The sequence below is a fragment of the Rhipicephalus microplus genome, chromosome 9 (assembly GCF_043290135.1).
Source record: "Rhipicephalus microplus isolate Deutch F79 chromosome 9, USDA_Rmic, whole genome shotgun sequence".
Lineage (NCBI taxonomy): Eukaryota > Metazoa > Arthropoda > Arachnida > Ixodida > Ixodidae > Rhipicephalus > Rhipicephalus microplus.
Genome location: NC_134708.1, coordinates 447,217 through 463,999, shown reverse-complemented (window position 1 = coordinate 463,999; position 16,783 = coordinate 447,217). Strand labels below are relative to the sequence as shown.

Genomic DNA, 16,783 nt, shown 5'->3' with positions numbered 1-16,783 from the left:
CTTCACCTACCACCATTGGCCTTTTTTTTTCCTAATGTTGCAATTTTTTATTTCCTGGGGCATTTTATAAACATCATTTCAACAACTGTGACAATAAGTATTGACTGTTCATCACCAAAACTCTAACACTATTAAATGACCGCTTTTCACGATTTGTTCAAGCATAGCAATCATTAGAAGAGGGCATAAGTAGAGCATACTACTGCACATGTACGTGTTATAAACAGCAAAAGTTTGTAGGACGTTGAATTCACAAGAAATGCAAATTTCTGCTAAATCAGTGCCTAATGCTTATAATCTTGCAGGAGACTATAGGTCGAATTGCCAAGTGCCGTATGGAACATTTATTTTGAAATTACATTTACAGACAAGGCGGAAATTTAGCTTTATTTAACATTTCATGTCTCGTAAATTTTCGCTGTACTGAGTACATATAAATATCCAACATTTTTGTGGCATCCTCGGTGTATACATTTTAACGTTTGTCAGTGTCTACAATGCCACAGGCCTGTGGTATTCAGGTGCAAAGAAGAGCTTTTTTATGGCTGAAGCATTGCGGTTCCTGTATAGTGCAGCAAATTCAGAGCAATAGACAAAGCGTCAGCTGAATCATGTATAGTGTTTGCTGTAAGTACACTGGAGGGAACTTTGGCGCTAGTGCCTATGAGAATTGCAATGTGCGGCACTTGAGCCAGCATGTGAATCTTGCATAGTACCCGGATTTGTATAATCTTTGTTCTTTTGGCTTCGTATGGCTCCATGTGGCCTAAATTCGCTTTGCCACCAGACGAAGTTCAGCACAGGCTCAACAGTTATGCTTCACCGCCTTGACCTTTTCAGGCTCACCAGTTCAAATTGGTTTACAAAGTTCACAATAATCCACTCTTGTTGTCTCTTTTTAACAAAACAAAAATATGGTGATAAACAAAGCCACAAGTGTTTTCGAAGCATGCAAGCAAAAATGAAGACTAGGCAAATCCATGTACTGCCCACCATTCCCATGGCTAAACGATTTTAGTGCCAGAGCTTCGGCTAGTTAAATTTAGGACACACTGTACAATCCGGGTATTTTTATGCCACCAATTTAACTAGTTGGTTAGCTCAGTGTGCGACTTTGTACATTAGATTCATTTCACTCAAGGAAAGTTATGTTACATTATATGGCACTGCATGTACTTGACATTGAATATGTCGTTCAACATTAATTTGATATCCTGGCAACCCATCTCCTTATTCCAGCCATGACGGACATGCTTTTCGACAGCTGGCTACACTGTGGTTAATTAAAATACCCCTGCACTTCTGAAGTCTCGTTACAATATGTAGCCTATAAAGCTGAAATATATATGTCTTTTTTTTTACCATGTTATACATTGGTAAACTTAATGCTTAATTCTTGTTTTAAGTCTCTAATCTCTCAAAAAAATTCAGCTTCCTGTGGCGAAGGATTTGGCTGTTATTTTTAACACAGCTGTCAAATTGGTTAAAAAATTGTTCACAAAACGAAATGCATTTCACATGTATTTGACGTTATAGTTTACCTCAAAGTAAAACTCATTGTGCAGCAGTGCAGCTAGCAAATAAGTTGCATGTTACTAAAGATAAATTTGCTAGTTTTTTTAGCCTTTTTGCATAACACTGATTATGTTTGAAGGAACTTCATCAAAACTTCTTTTTGGCTGAGTTGGTTCATTGTAGAGAAAGAGAATAACAGCATAAAAACACACCCAGGATAGTGTGTTCATGTCTGCTTCTCTTCGGTGGGTGTGTTTTTTGTGTGTGTTTTGCTTGGGTGTGTTTTGATCTATATTCAAAGGAACATTAAGCTCTTCAGTGTATTTTATTGCCCCGCCGCAGTGGTCTAGTGACTAAGGTACTCGGCTGCTGGCCCGCAGGTCGCGGGATCAAATCCCAGCTGTGGCGGCTGCATTTCTGATGGAGGCAAAAATGTTGTAGGCCCGTGTGCTCAGATTTGGGTGCACTTTAAGGAACCCCAGGTGGTTGAAATTTTCGGAGTCTTCCACTATGGCATCTCTCATAATCCTGTGATGGTTTTGGGACGCTAAACCCCACATATCAATCAATCAATCAATCATCTTTAGTGTATTGTACCTAACAGTGGGAAGTCTAAATTTAAAAACTCATAAAGCTAGTGCTGAGAAATTGAGTTCATTTATTTGTTGTCAAGTGTGTGTGTGTATGTGCATGTGTGCGTGTGTGTGTTTGTAAACCCACATTGTTTTCTTTCTTGGCAGGAAAGAAATTAAGGAGGGTGCCGAAATACTCCTTGACAAGCTGAAAATATTTCAACCACGCATAGCAGTATTCAATGGCAAAGGTGAGCTACTATTCCGAAAGTACGTATTCTTGTGCACTAATTTTTCTTTTTCAGAAGCTGCGTGAGTGAAGAAAAGCTGTAGAACGCATTTCAAAACACCCAGGAGACTTTGCATACGAGTTGTATTTTGAGTTGCAGCCATGGCTTTTCTTCATTTATTTTATGGACAAGGTTCGTGCTGACTTTGCTAAAAGCAGAAGTGGGCAGGAGGGAGACAATGTTTGTCCAAGCAACACCTCTTTTATGTTTCGATGCTAGTGCAAACGGGCGCTTCTCAATGGGTGCCATTATTTCACCTTAGTTCAGAAAGTGACCGTGATGCGACACTACATGGTGGGTAGCGCTGCTTGTGTCACAAGTGCTTCCGAGCGCTTTCCCCGGTAGATGCGATAGTGTATTTTTCACTCCAATATTATACGTCTGTCAGATTTTTTTCTTTGTGCTGCTGCTTTATGATTTGAAGCAGTGCCACCACCATGTCACAGATCAGCACATGCAGAAGCGTTGCAGTGAGGTTTCCCCATTGGTTGTTCGCATAGTGCCACAAACGGCGACACGCTATCTCAAAACATCGTATCTTTCACAGAGCCAGCGTGACTGCCTATATTGTGAACACGAGAAATGCAAGACGCCGCCCCACAGATCTGTACACAACTGAGCAAGAAATTACTTCATATGATTTCCATCATGAGGCACTGCATGAGGGGCTCTCACGCCAATTACCGCAAAGCACCCGCAAAGGCTAGGCGATGGTAGAGAGCAGAAAAGGGCTAGAGGAGAGGGTGGTGAACAGCTGGATCCGGTATATCTGGCTGGCATTGATAAAACAGGGGAGGTGTTGGTCCAAGTACCTCAAATGCTGCACATGATAGAAACACACTTTGGTACTTTGTCAAATTCAATATACTATATGTGCAAAATTTTCTGAGGCATTACATACATTTAAAGGGATGCTAACGTCATATCAAAAAGAACAGGCTAACTAATATCATAAAAAAAAAGATGAAGGGACAGATGTGGTGGCAAGAATTAGTACTATTACAACTTTCCCAACAATGAAAAATATTTAAAAAGAATGTGTTGCTGGGCTGCTTGGTTTATAATCTTAAAGTTTGGTAGTGCGAAATTCACAAGGACAGGAAGGAACACAGAAATACTGGAAAGAGTGCTAGCTTGCAACCAAGCTTCATTCAGAAGTCTCCCTTAATATATACACAGCCAAGTAGCGCATGTAGGCACAATGCACATCACATTCTACAATGCTAATCAGAATCGCCAGAGCAACGTATATTTGGTGTCATAACTAAGTTTTTAAAATCATTTCTTTTTACTGCACAATACAACTGAAGTGTCGCTTATACAATTACCTTCTCTCTTTAATGTGGTAAGCCTCCATTAGTTCTCTCACCAGCGCATTTACACTTCCACCCAGAATACGAATGGTAGACAGCACTGATTAACACGCAAAGGTCTTGCGATGCACAGGCAGATCAAACGTCAAATTATTTCCTGTTCCTCCCTGTCTTCCCTGTCCTGTCCTTGGTATTGAGCTATGAAGTTTTAAAATGAAAAATATTTTGTAGTTCTATCAGCTCGAAACACTTGCATACTAAATAAATGATTGAGCATGACGGTAAACCAGGTATATTTTGGCACAATCTTGAAGCATAACAGTGCATTGGCTGGCTACAAAACATACCTTTAAAGCACAAATACCATTATCATTATCCGCTATTTTATTACACTCAGTTTAACTTGCCTATGGCGATAAATTTTATAATTGCAGGTAATATGGGTGACTTGCTATATGCCTGGTCGTTCAGCGAACTGGGAGCGTGGAACACGCAAGACAGAGAAGGAATTGCACAGCAAAAGCGCTCACTAACAATTGGATAATTCTCACATTCAGTAGACACATTCATACATCTTGGTGTGCATGTCAAAAACATTATGACAACAGTACAAGCAGCATGCAAAGTGTTTAATCGAGGCACTTGTCCATCAATTATCTATGTAGTTAAACTCACAATCATGTATTGATAATGATGATTGGCTGATACACTGATCTGCCTTCCTGGAAATGTGATACACTTCAGAAATTCCAGGCGAAATTTGAAGACTCTGACGGAAAAGAACTCTTGTTTTTTCAAACAGCTGTTGGCATTTGCACAAATCGCAATGCAACGCTAAATGGGAACATGGGGTACTCTTGAAGGAGCTTTTATGTTCCCTGAGGCGTACATTCAAACATTGGCCCGTCTGGCCAATGTACATGCGACCACAAGACAGGGGTATGTCATATACTATTCCTGTTTTACACTTTACAAACTGTGTTGCATGTCTTTGGGAACATCTCCTGTCTTTAGACGCACTCTGTGCCCTCCTCTGCTCTTTGGCACACATACAGTTTAATTTGTTGAGTGCAAAGAAAACAGCACTCACACCGAACCGGTGCCCCACATTGTTGAGTTTGCACACCATTCTATGAATGTAAGGGATCATGGCCATGCGTTTGTTTCTTTCGATGCATTCTGAAGAAATACATGTATGTTTTTCACTGTTTTTTACCATCTGCTAGAGCCTTTCACATACTAATGAAATAAAATATGAAGGTTATCCATGGCAGCTGTGTGCTGTTTTTCTTTTTCTTTCAAAAGAGAGGGAAATAAAATATTAATTATATTAATCTGTTTGGTATTGAGGATAAATGGTGAACTTTCAAATTTCGTTCATACGAGAGGGAAATAAAATATTAATTATAATAATTTGTTTTCTATTGAGGATAAATACTGAACTCGAGAAGTCTACCGTTTTTTGCTTGGTGTGCTCAAAATTCAGAAATTGTGAAGCCAGAATTGACATACTTATTTCAGGCAAACTATTTTTTTCTAACCAAGCTAACCTCTCAATTGTTGGTCTTGATTCAAAGCCTCCGTCATAAGCAAAGTTCATCGTAATCAAGATCAGTGACCCAGACCTTGTATTCATTCTTACCTGAACAATCTCAAAGCATTTAGAAAAGCAGGGCGATTGCAATACTTGCTTCATTTTATTATTTGTCTGATTCATAGTTTTATGCTATTGGCTAGACGCCCTCCTGTTTATACATGTTATAGGAAAGTGGTAGCAGGCATAGAGCGTCTTGCAATATTTACTAGAGAGAACTCTGGTGTTGCGATTGGTCAGCCACCATGGGAATGATGGGACATGAATTTTCGTAATCTTTATGCTTGTCGCTTTGTTTATTGTTGTTTCTACTTTTTTTGGGGATCATTGTGAACTTCCTTAGTCAATTTGAATTGGTGAGCCTAGAAAGGTTAAGGTAGTGAAGTGGCACTTGTGAACATTTGCTAAAATTTGTTTTGTGACAAAGCACCTGCACACCTCACGAATCCCAACTAATCTAAAATAACAGAGCTTAGACAGATCTGTGTACTACCCATCATTTCTATGCTGGCTGAAGCACCATGCGTTACAGCTCCAATAGACACTAGATATTCCTGTAGTGTACTGTTAGGAGATTCCATGGCAGCGAGCTTTTTTTAGCAACATTCCATTTATGATTGCTTTCAGGCATCTATGAAATTTTTTCTGGGAACAAGAATTTTGTGTTTGGGCGACAGCCAGAGCCAATTGAAGGGACCAATGTGGTATGTCCATTCTTATTATACCAGTTCACATTGTTCTTGTTAAGCCATCTTTGTTTTAAGCCAGAAGACGGGGCAATATCGAGCTCTAGCTGCTGTGAGGTTCTGTTGGGTCTGTATGTTTTCAGATGCACAGTGTTTGGCAAAGGAAAAGAGGGGCATGGGTGTCGCGTTTTTGTCAGACGGGACATTACTGGTTGTTTTTCAGCTTTCATGTCATATTTATGACATCGATTGAAAGAAAATAATGGGGACAACAACAAAAGTGCCCTTTTTCTCGGTGGTGGTTGCACAACCTTGAATTTATGCAAAAATCGATGCTCCTGACTGATCTGTGATGGAATGCACTTATCCATCCGGCTTGTTGGGTATGCTTGTAATATATTTATTTTATTTATTTATTTACAAGATACTGCAGGCATGGAGCCCAAGCAGGAATGGTACAGGCAGTAAGGCAATCAAGCCAAGCATCACACAGCATACAATAATACAATCATTACACACATACAACAATAATGCAACCAAGCTTATCATAACAGCAATGAATTAAGTGGGATTGCGAAAATCGCATTTGTGTGAATCGCAAAGGGAAACAACATGGCACTGAAAGTAACCAGTCAACAAAAAGGATCAGTGGATAAAAAAAACTGCAAAACATTTTTCCTTGGTAATCCTTGGTAGTGTGAGCCAGTGCCACTCTTACACAAAAAGGCAGTGAGTGTGGAACTCTGTTTTCTTCGGGTGTTCCATGGCTGCTGACCAGTAGTGCTACCTCTAGGCGTTGATTCCGCTAGGACAAGGTTGTTGCTATGAAAGAACAAAACAAGTGAAATATTTTCTAAGGGGTTCATTTCTTGTTTGCTCGACACAATCCAACAGCAAGTTAGGCCAAGAAAATAGCTTAATAGAATTCGTTGCTGGGCGAGTTGGTGCATTGTCAGAAAATGAAACCACAGTGTAAAAAGATGGGGCACAAGGAGACAGGACGGACACTCACTACCAACCGATCTCATTAGGTAAGAATAAGGGGAAACATAGAGAACGCACCTGACAAGTGCGTCCGCGCATGCAGAGCTAAGCATAAAAAAAATCTACCGAATATTAGGGCAAATCAATTGAAATTCATGCTTCCGCAAACACACTGACGACTGGCTGTTGCGAGCTGCACCCTTCATTTGCATGTAGAACACCTTCAATAGCTTCCGTCAGCCAGACGCCAGTGTGTTTGCGGAAGCATGAATTTCAATTGATTTGCCCTAATATTCGGTAGATTTTTTTATGATTAGCTTCGTGATGCATGCGCAGATGTGCTTGTGACATACACTCTGTATATTTTCCCCCAATTCTTTCATAATAAGACTGGTTGGTAATGAGTGTCCATTCCTTTTTGTCTTTTGTGCCCAGTCTTTTTATGCTCTGCCTTCATTTTTAGGCCAAGAAGAGCATAGGGGCACCTAATTTCTCCTCATTTATATGCCAATTACTCTATGTTAGTTCTCATTCGTATGGTTTCTAACAGGGAAAAACGAACCATTAAAATTTCCCTTTCATTCACAATGCCTTATGGAAGGATAAATAGGTCATCATGATTTTGACTTTATATTTGAAGAACTTTTTTTACTTTATTATGGAATTCTGCATGCTCAGGAAAGCTGGGTGCACGTTAAAGAACCCCAGGTGGTCGAAATTTCCGGAGCCCTCCACTACGGCGTCTCTCATAACCATATGGTGGTTATGGGAAGTTAACCCCTACAAATCAATCAATGCGTGCTCAGGAAGAATGTTATTCCACTGTGCCATGACACTGTGCAATTTTGACCCTGAATGTTTGCTCATTAGTTTGTATTTTATTACCAAATTTTACACTGGTGTGTAGAATGAAATGTACCTTTTTTTATGAACAATGAAAGAGCATGATCATGGGATGTGGCATGCTAATTCCACATGACATTAACCCTTAGCTTAAAAAAACAAGTTGCTACATCACAAGAAAAATAAAAATATTGTCCTCTCATGTCAAATGTTGCAAGAAAGCATTAATATTTGTTTCTTCCTAAATAGCTCAATCAAGTATTTTTTTAGCAATAATACATCATGTTTAGAAAATTTTTGAAAAACTGTTTGTGAGGAACACCTGACTTAATGTTTAAAAACCCATGGAAAGAGTTCTCAGCATAAACCAATGACTACTCTACAAAAGCATTACTGCTAGAAAACTTTGCAATCAAAATTTATGAAAATGGTAGGAAATGAATACATTTAAGGGATCTAGCATTATTTATTATAATAATCTACATTCATGCATAAACGAGGGTGGGAGACAACATATGAACAAGGTAGTGTGTTTCGCTGGGCTAGTTGGTTGTTGGTCAAACATGGTAACAGGTTAAAACAGTGCAAACTGTAGAGTAACAAGTCACGTGACTTGTTACTCTGCACTTTTTTTCTTAATATTTCATTGAAGCAATAAACAGTCAGTTATTAGGGCTTGTCCTGTCTGTTATTTCTCCGTTTGTCTCCTCTAGGATTTTTTTTTCTATTGTATAAACAAGCCCTTGCAAGCATCGACAGGCATGCGTCATTTTTAAATGTCTTTGAGAGCTCCTATGCGCTTTCCAATGCAGGCTTATGCTTTTTAGTATATGCATTATTTTTCAATGATGAAATGAAAAAAAATGCCTTTTTGGCTATCATGATACCTTCTTGAGGAGTAGCGTGTGAGGGTTTATTTGTGAGCAGCCACCTAGTGCAGCAAAGATCATGCACCATGTGATGTCCTCTTGCCTTATAAATACCAATGGTGTTGGCTAGCACTGCCAAGAATAGCACGTACAGAAATGCCCAAAAAACTTAATGGGAAAGTGTATTTCATTATAGCTCAATTGTTAGAGCATCTAAAGCATAGATATTAGCTTGTGGATTTGGATCCCACCAGCGAAAAGGGTGCTTTAACGTTCTGGTTAAATTCTTTCAGCTTATGTCATAACTGTCACACTTGAGTTAAAAGCAGATAATAATATATCCCCTGTCTTCCTTGGCTTGCTTATGCTTACACCTGGCACTTTCAAAAAGATATCTCCAAATCAAATATATTAAAAGCTATTAGCTGAGAAAGGCCAGCCATGCAGTTTCCTATAATACATCAAATACTTGGGTGACGTTCGAGATGACCATTTCAAAAGCAGTCCATGCCTGTCATTGAGAGACCTAAGCGTGATGCGAGAAGCAAGTCTGCTTTGCTGCTGCTGGTGACTGTGATGTCCCTGCGCAGTCTGTGTTTGTGATGCCATCATCGAGTGCCCGGTGTGCCCAATTGCCCAGAGCTGTGGACAAGCTGCCATTTTATGTTGCACTGAAGAAGTTGCGTGACCACCTGCGAGGGCATCTGCCCATGCTGCACCCGTCTGAGGTTACATTTCCAGATGTTAAGCTCAAGGTGGGAACAACTTCTTTGTGAAAGTTTCAACAGTTATAAATGAGTACGAGTGTGCAAATAGTCATTTTTGAGATCATATAAAAAAACCTAAAGGACATTTGAGCTTCTACATCACGAGCAGAATGCAATAGCATAATAGACCTTATGTGAAATTGCTCGGGCAGAGTCTGGCAACAGTAAGCCAAGTCCCATCTTGGTTGTTTCAAAAATTCGCAGTGTTCTCATGGAATTCTATGTGTTGTTGCAGTGTATTGCAGTGTCCTCTCATTGAATGTTATGTTTCGTCGCTCTAATTTGGCCACTTTTTACCCGCATTCTGCAAAAAATAGCGCAACAGCTGCGCTCTCCAGCGGCCGGCAATGTAATATTGTCACAAGGTCGTGATGTTGACAAGGGGAGCATATACAGGTCGAAGATGAAACTGTTTATTTAGGATGAACTTGTGTCCACACAAAAGGAAAGTCAAATTACAGCAAGACACTGGCACAGAGAGAGGGGAACCGAGTGTCAGCCGTCGATTATCTTACAAGTGGTGAAGCACATCGGCACTTATACACATGTCGTCGAATATTCTAGTGTTATCGCTAGCAGCCATGTAGGTTCCAGAATAATTTGTAATGTTCGCAAAGTGGGCATGATCTCAATGAAATAATCTGCTAGGACCCCGAAGCTTCTCAAGCACTGCAGGCTCAGTTTGCACTGAGAATTTCGCACAGTGTAACGGGCCGATAACAGAACTTGAGGAAGGAACGCGGCATCGCCCCTCTCTGAAAAACGCATCATCCAGATGCTTAAAACGGGACATGGGAGAATGATGCATGCAATAAAAAAAAGTACAATAAATAAGTACAAACAATAAAGCACAATAATAGAGAAACAACAAATAATAAAATATTTAGGTTTGTTAATGCACATGAAACAGTTTGAGGCACATGACATGGACGACATTAGGTCGGGCACGGCGCCGTTGGGAGTTCCTGATGCCGTTGAGAACAGCTTAGTAGTCGAGTGTGCCAAGACATCTAACTACCCTGTACGGTCCAAAGTACCGTCTCAGAAGTTTTTTAGTCAATCTACGTCGGCGTATCGGCGTCCACAACCAAACGCGTTCTCCGGGCTGGTATTGCACGAAGTTTGTCGAACATTGTAACGGCACCTGTCGGTCGTCTGCTGATTCTTGATGCGCAGGCGGGCAAGTTGATGAGCTTCTTAAGCGCACTGAAGGTAGATGGTGATGTCGAGGCTTTCTTCATCAGCGACGCTTGAGAGCAGGGCGTCGAGCGTCGTTGCCAGGCTCCTTCCATAGACCAACTTGTATGGAGACATCTGCGTTGTCTCCTGCACTGCCGTGTTTTATGGGAAGGTCATGTACAGAAGGATGGCGTCCCACATCTTGTGTTCAACGTCGACCTACATGGTCAGCATGTTGGCAATGGTCTTGTTTAGCCGCTCGGTAAGGCTGTTTGTCTGTGGGTGGTATGCTGTCGTCCGGCGGTGGCTTGTCTGGCTGTTTGCCAAGATCGCCTGAGTTAGGTCAGTACGGCAAGTTATTTTTTCACCCACTTTTCTTTCTTCTTATTTACTTTACATTTGTTCTAATAACTTCCTCTATACATTCCTTGGCATTATTGTCTGTTAGATCTCATTATTATTGTGTCAAAACACGGAAAAACGAGCCTTTAGGTGTACACTTCTTTCCCTTATTCATTAATGAGGGTCTCGTACTGGCAGACTTGGTGCCGTTAGGTTCTATACGAGGGACTATTGGTCAGCTGCCAGCTCGTAATAAGTTCACGTGCTACGTGATGCCATACAGGCTCGTAAAAAGAGTGTACCACACTCGCCCCCATGGTTACAAGTGGTGCTGACTGACACTCCCACGTTTAAAATTCATATATAAAACCCAATAAAGTGGCTGGGGGAAAAGCCGTCGTGATAGCTCAGTGGTAGAGCATCGAACGCGTTATTCGGAGCTCGTATGTTCTATTCCTGCTCACTGCAAGTTATTTTTTCACACACTTTTCTTTCTTCTTATTTACTTTACATTAGTTCTAATAACTTCCCCTATACATTCCTTGGCATTATTGTTTGTTAGATCTCATTAATATTGTGTCGAAACCCGGAAAAACGAGCCCTTAGGTATACACTTCTTTCCCTTTTATATATATATATATATATATATTGTAACGACGAGAGAAATAAGACACAACGCCTTTGCTGCAGGCCGGCTGTTCTTATTCTGCTTCGTCTTCGTCCTCTCCCTCCTAGCATGCGAGTCTGTGCCAGAGAGAGTTCCAGTTTCGGTTTTCGTCATTACACTCGGCCATGACTGCTAGCGCGCAAAGGGCAATTTTCTCTGGAGGGCGGCACTGGGAGTGCCGTGGTAGTCTGTCATGTGCACGCCTCGAGCTGTCCTGTGGAACTGTCCTGTACTCTGGTGGACGACCCTGGCTGTGTCGAGGTGGTCGTTGCAGGTCGCGTCCGCGCGGCAAGTTAATGTAGTCACCTGGAGAATGTAAACCCAGCAGGTGATACTGGCTGGTGCGGAGTGATCGCATTGGTGGCGGACCATCGCGATGACTACCCCTTCGCTGCTTGGATGACATTGCAGGGACACCAGTATGCAGTACTGCGGCCCACACTGAGCGGGGACGCCTGCGTTGTTCAGAGCGAGGGAAGGTACGATGGGCTATATCGATAGATATCAGCGACATCGCTGTGTAGACTTTGCGCGTAGACTTGCGACGCAAGTCGTGCTCTAGCGTCTTCGCTGATGCACTGCTGGTCGAAGTGGAGGTTTTTGCCAATCCGTCACGTGCGTTCATGTCGACATGGCCAGTTGCCTCGCCATCCGGAGCAACCGTGAACTGCACCGGAATGACTTCGATGGCATCCTCCTCAGGTGGAGTAGGCACTTGTGGCTCGTTAGGGGAGACGGCATTTGGCAAGTTACGAGCGTCCACGCACTCGGCCAATGACGGCAAAGGTGGCAGGGGATGGTGCGGCTCCTTACTATGGGTCAAACTGGCCGTTGTGACGTGTGCTTGGTCTCCGGCTGGTTGTGAAAGAGCCGCCGTCGTCACGCAGCAGGTCAATGGATCCAGGCCATTTGGGGCTGACCAGCTTGGAGGCTGGCTCACTGGCTTCTGTGCTTTATAGGCGGTCCTAAGTTGGGTCAAGGGTAATTGTGTGTCAGGTGTCGACGCGGAGTCAGAGATTTGCCCGGAGGAGTACACCGTCCAGCTTGTCTCGATGATTGCCGCAGGGTACTCTGGGAAGCTGTCCGGGGAGGGGGCACGCGGCACAGCTGTAGGGGGGCGCGGCGCCTCGTGAGGTTGATCTCCGAGGTAGGGCAGGTTGGCAGAGGGTGCAGCTGCCTCGTCGTTGTGCTTCTCAATAGCCCCTTGCTCGGTAGTGGCGAGGGTAGAATGAGAGGTAGCAGTGAGGTCAGACTCATTTCTTCCAAACGCAGCAATGAGCTTGGCGCTCCAGTCCGCCCAGGACTGCTGCCGCACGCCTTCGTACCTGTGCCACGCAGCAGCAGGATTTTGAAGGCGGTCTAAGGCCACGCACCACTTCTGATTGTCGCTCCATCCCTTGCGAGCTCCGAGAGCATTGATGGTAGCCACCCAATCGACGGCATCGTCCTGGAAGCCGCGAAACTCGGGTAGCTCGGAGGCAGCCGGTGGTGGTGTCACGGCAGGCGAAGCTCCAGAAAATAGCGACGCCACACAGCCAAGTTGGTGTGAAAGAGCCGCGAGAGTATACTGGAGCTTGCTGCGGCTCTCGGGGGAAGTTGTTGAATGGTCTTGCGAGGCGGCCGCGGCCAACGCCTCATCGATAATGTGAAGTCCCGGCAAGGCAGCAGGGAATATCGCAGAACTCGACGCTGTCAGGGCGCCGACCTCGAGGCGGAGTCGCGCAATGGTGCGCGAAAGCTCGGTGGCACTCTCGGGCGGCCCACATGCGGAGCCAGTGGGGACGTGTTCCCCGATCAGCGTACTCACTGCTGTGGTACCCTCGGCCGAGGGAGCTTGAACAGCACCCCTGAGCGGCTGAGGTGCCGATGAAGCACTGAGCAGGACGTTGTCGCAGTGGGAAGCGTGAACGGCATTCCCGGTCAACGACAGGCCATGTACTGTCGTGGTGGGGCCGGGGCAAGCCTGCCCAGGAGCCATCGAGAAGGCCTGGACGCCGTCCCCGAATGGCGGCACAGGTGCTCCCGGCTGCAGGAGGGCTGTCGGCTCCATGATCGAGGAAGCGTGAACAGCGTTTTTACGATGAGAGAACCACGCTGCCGATGATCCACGAGGGTACGGACAGGTGGCTTGTGCCGCAGGGTTCACTTGTCGACCTGTGCTCACGGCACAATCCGTGGCGAAGGACGCGTAGACGGTGTCCCTTTTCATGAAGAAATACCGGTGATGGGTATACTAGAGCCGCCGAGGAGGCCTTGGCGCCATCCCCGAACGGTGGTGGCAGTGGCGGCAGGTGAACAGCTGCTGAGGAGGCCTTGACGCCGTCCCCGAGCGACGCTTACCGCATCTGCACGTCGGCGGGCGTCCTGGATGACGAAGCCGGGACGTATGACGTCTTCTTCATCGACTGCGCCATTGTAACGACGAGAGAAATAAGACACAACGCCTTTGCTGCAGGCCGGCTGTTCTTATTCTGCTTCGTCTTCGTCCTCTCCCTCCTAGCATGCGAGTCTGTGCCAGAGAGAGTTCCAGTTTCGGTTTTCGTCATTACAATATATATATATATATATATATATCATGACGTTTGGGTTGAGACAGCGTTTATTCAGCCCAAGGGCTCAGCAGTGATAGGCAGTCTGAGACCGAGTGTGCACACACACGATGATGATTGTGGTGACACCCAGTGAAGATGAGGACAGAGACCCAGATGGAGGATGATGATTATGATAATGCATATATGAAAAGAAGCGCATGACGAATGCCCACAATAATTCCCCCACATTGAAGTGGCCAACCTGGCCGTAACAAGTCAATGTGACAGAGAACGTTGCCTGAAAGGCTGCATGCGAGGCACGTGCACGATCTCCGTGGTGCGGTGACGGCGGTCTGTTGGGACAACAAGTGGGGTCACATGATAATTAACAGGCGAAGTCTGCTCGATAACTATGTAATGCCCAATGAAGTCTTGCTGAAACTTGCTGCACAGACCAGGTGTACAAATAGGTGTGAACAGGAGCACCTCGTCACTAGGTTGGAAGAATACAAGGTGATGGGATGCGTCATAAACGACTTTTCGATCTTGCTGTCACGCTTCCATGTTGATGCGTGCACGATGGCGACACTGGGCTAGTCTTGAGATGTATTCCTTGCTGGAAGACGGGGCGAGTTGACGTCGCTGTTCAAAAAGGAAACATCAAAGAAGAAAGTCGGGGAACGTCCATAACGAGGTAGAACGGCGAATATCCGGTGGTGTTCTGAACGGCCGTGTTGTAGGCAAAGGTGAGGAATGGCAGAAGAGTATCCCAGTTTTTGTGGTCTGGACTAATGTAAACGGCTATCATATCAGCAAGAGTAAGGTGAAACCTCTCGGTGAGACCGTTGATCTGAGGGTGGCAGCTTGAAGCTGTCTTTTGTGTTATTTCAGAGGCACACAATACTTCATTTAGCACTTCTGAACACCCTTCTACGGTCACTCGGCAATATACGAGGGGCGCCATGGCACAGAATGATGGCAAGCAAAACGAAGTCTGCAACTTCCGAAGTAGAGGCAGTTGATACAGTTGTCTCCGCGTAGCGTGTCAAGTGGTCTACGGCGGTCACTATCCATCGTTTTCTAGTGGATGGGACGGGAAGAGGGCCGTAGAGGTCGACACCTACAATCTCAAATGGCATCGCAGGGCACGGAATTGGCTGCAGAGACCTGGCCAGTGCAAATTCTGGATTTTACGATGCTGGCACGGGACACAGGAACCGACGTAGCGCGCGATGCTAGTAGGAATACCAGGCCAATAAAAGCGACTTCGAATGCAGTCATAAGTTTTTTTGAATACCAAAATGTCCGGCAGTCAAGTCATCGTGGAAGGCTTTTTTAAGCACGTCAAGTCGAAGAGAGCATGGTAGCACGTGAACCCAGCGTTGACCATCAGGGTGGTAGATTTGACGCTACAGAACTCCATTCTTCAGCTTAAATCGCAAGATTTGACGACAATGTCGCATGTTAGGTGAATTGGAAGCTCCTGAGAGCTGGTTCATAATACGCCTACAGTACAGATCAAACAACTGGCAGGAGTGAAATATGCGCTTGTCATCCGAGAATAGCTGGTCTATTGAGGAGAGCGCGGGCGCTGCGGTAGAAGTGATGGCTGAACTTTGACTGATGCTGAGCTGGGTATTTGGTAGCGGGCCGCGCAAAAGGGCGTTGGGGTCTTGGTGTTTTATACTTGACTTGTAAGTGATATCAAAGTCATACTCCTGTAAACGTAGAATTCACCGACCCAAGCGTCGAAAGAAGTTCTTCACTGTGGAAAGCCAACATAGGGCGTGGTGGTCCGTAACGATTGTAAAATGACAGCCATGGAAATAGGGACGAAACTTTTGCGCTTACCAGACCACAGCCAAGCATTCCTGCTCAGTTATGGTATAGTTCTTCTCGGTCGCAGTTAGAACTCTAGTGGCATATGCAATTACTCTCTCTTGTGAAGAGGTGTTACGTTGGAGCAGAACAGCACCTATACCACGGCCGCTAGCGTCCATATGTAGAATGGTCGGTGCGGTCTCATCAAAGTGGTGGAGTAGAAGTTCGGATGTGAGGGCACACTTTAAAAGGTCTAATGCTGTTTGACATTCTTCCGACCACATAAAGGGCACATCGGAAGCAAGAAGCTGGTGCAGAGAAGCCGCTATTGATGCGAAGTTGTGTATAAAACGATGAAAATAGGAGGCGAGATCAAGAAAACTTGGCAACTACTTCGGCCTTTCAGTGCGCGGAAAGCAAAGCACCGCAGCAATTTTGTCCGGATCCGGCCGAATTTCGTCTTTGGTCACGACGTGGCCCAAAACCTTGATAGCTTTTGTGGCGAAACGGCATTTTTTTGTGTTGAGTTGGAAACCAGCGGCGGCAAGACACGTCGGAACGTCATCCAAACGTTGTAGGTGCTGAGGAAACGTTGACGAAAAAATGACGATGTCGTCCAAGTAGCAGAGGCAGGTCTTCCATTTGAGGCCGCGCAGCACGGTATCGATCATGCACTCAAATGTAGCAGGCATGTTGCATAGTCCGAAAGGCATAGCGTTGAATTCCTATAGCCCGTTGTGGGGGTCTCGAATTGGCGAGCGAGGCTTCCGCCACGCTCTTGGACTGAATGGACACAGCAGACGCGGTCGG

The 16,783-nt window shown here is 44.7% G+C and overlaps 1 protein-coding gene across 10 annotated transcripts in view; it reads left to right on the top strand.

Moving 5' to 3' along the window:
- Tdg (Thymine DNA glycosylase) overlaps positions 1-16,783 on the top strand; it is a 300,029-nt gene that overhangs the window by 165,205 nt on the left and 118,041 nt on the right. For 8 of the 10 annotated variants that reach the window (XM_075872932.1, XM_075872933.1, XM_037415285.2 and 5 more), the window contains 3 exons: positions 2,256-2,338; positions 5,912-5,988; positions 9,257-9,421. In XM_075872932.1, coding sequence (XP_075729047.1) covers positions 2,256-2,338; positions 5,912-5,988; positions 9,257-9,421 — 325 coding nt within the window. The remainder of the gene's footprint in view (positions 1-2,255; positions 2,339-5,911; positions 5,989-9,256; positions 9,422-16,783) is intronic. The other 2 variants (XM_075872934.1, XM_075872931.1) reach the window with 1 other exon arrangement.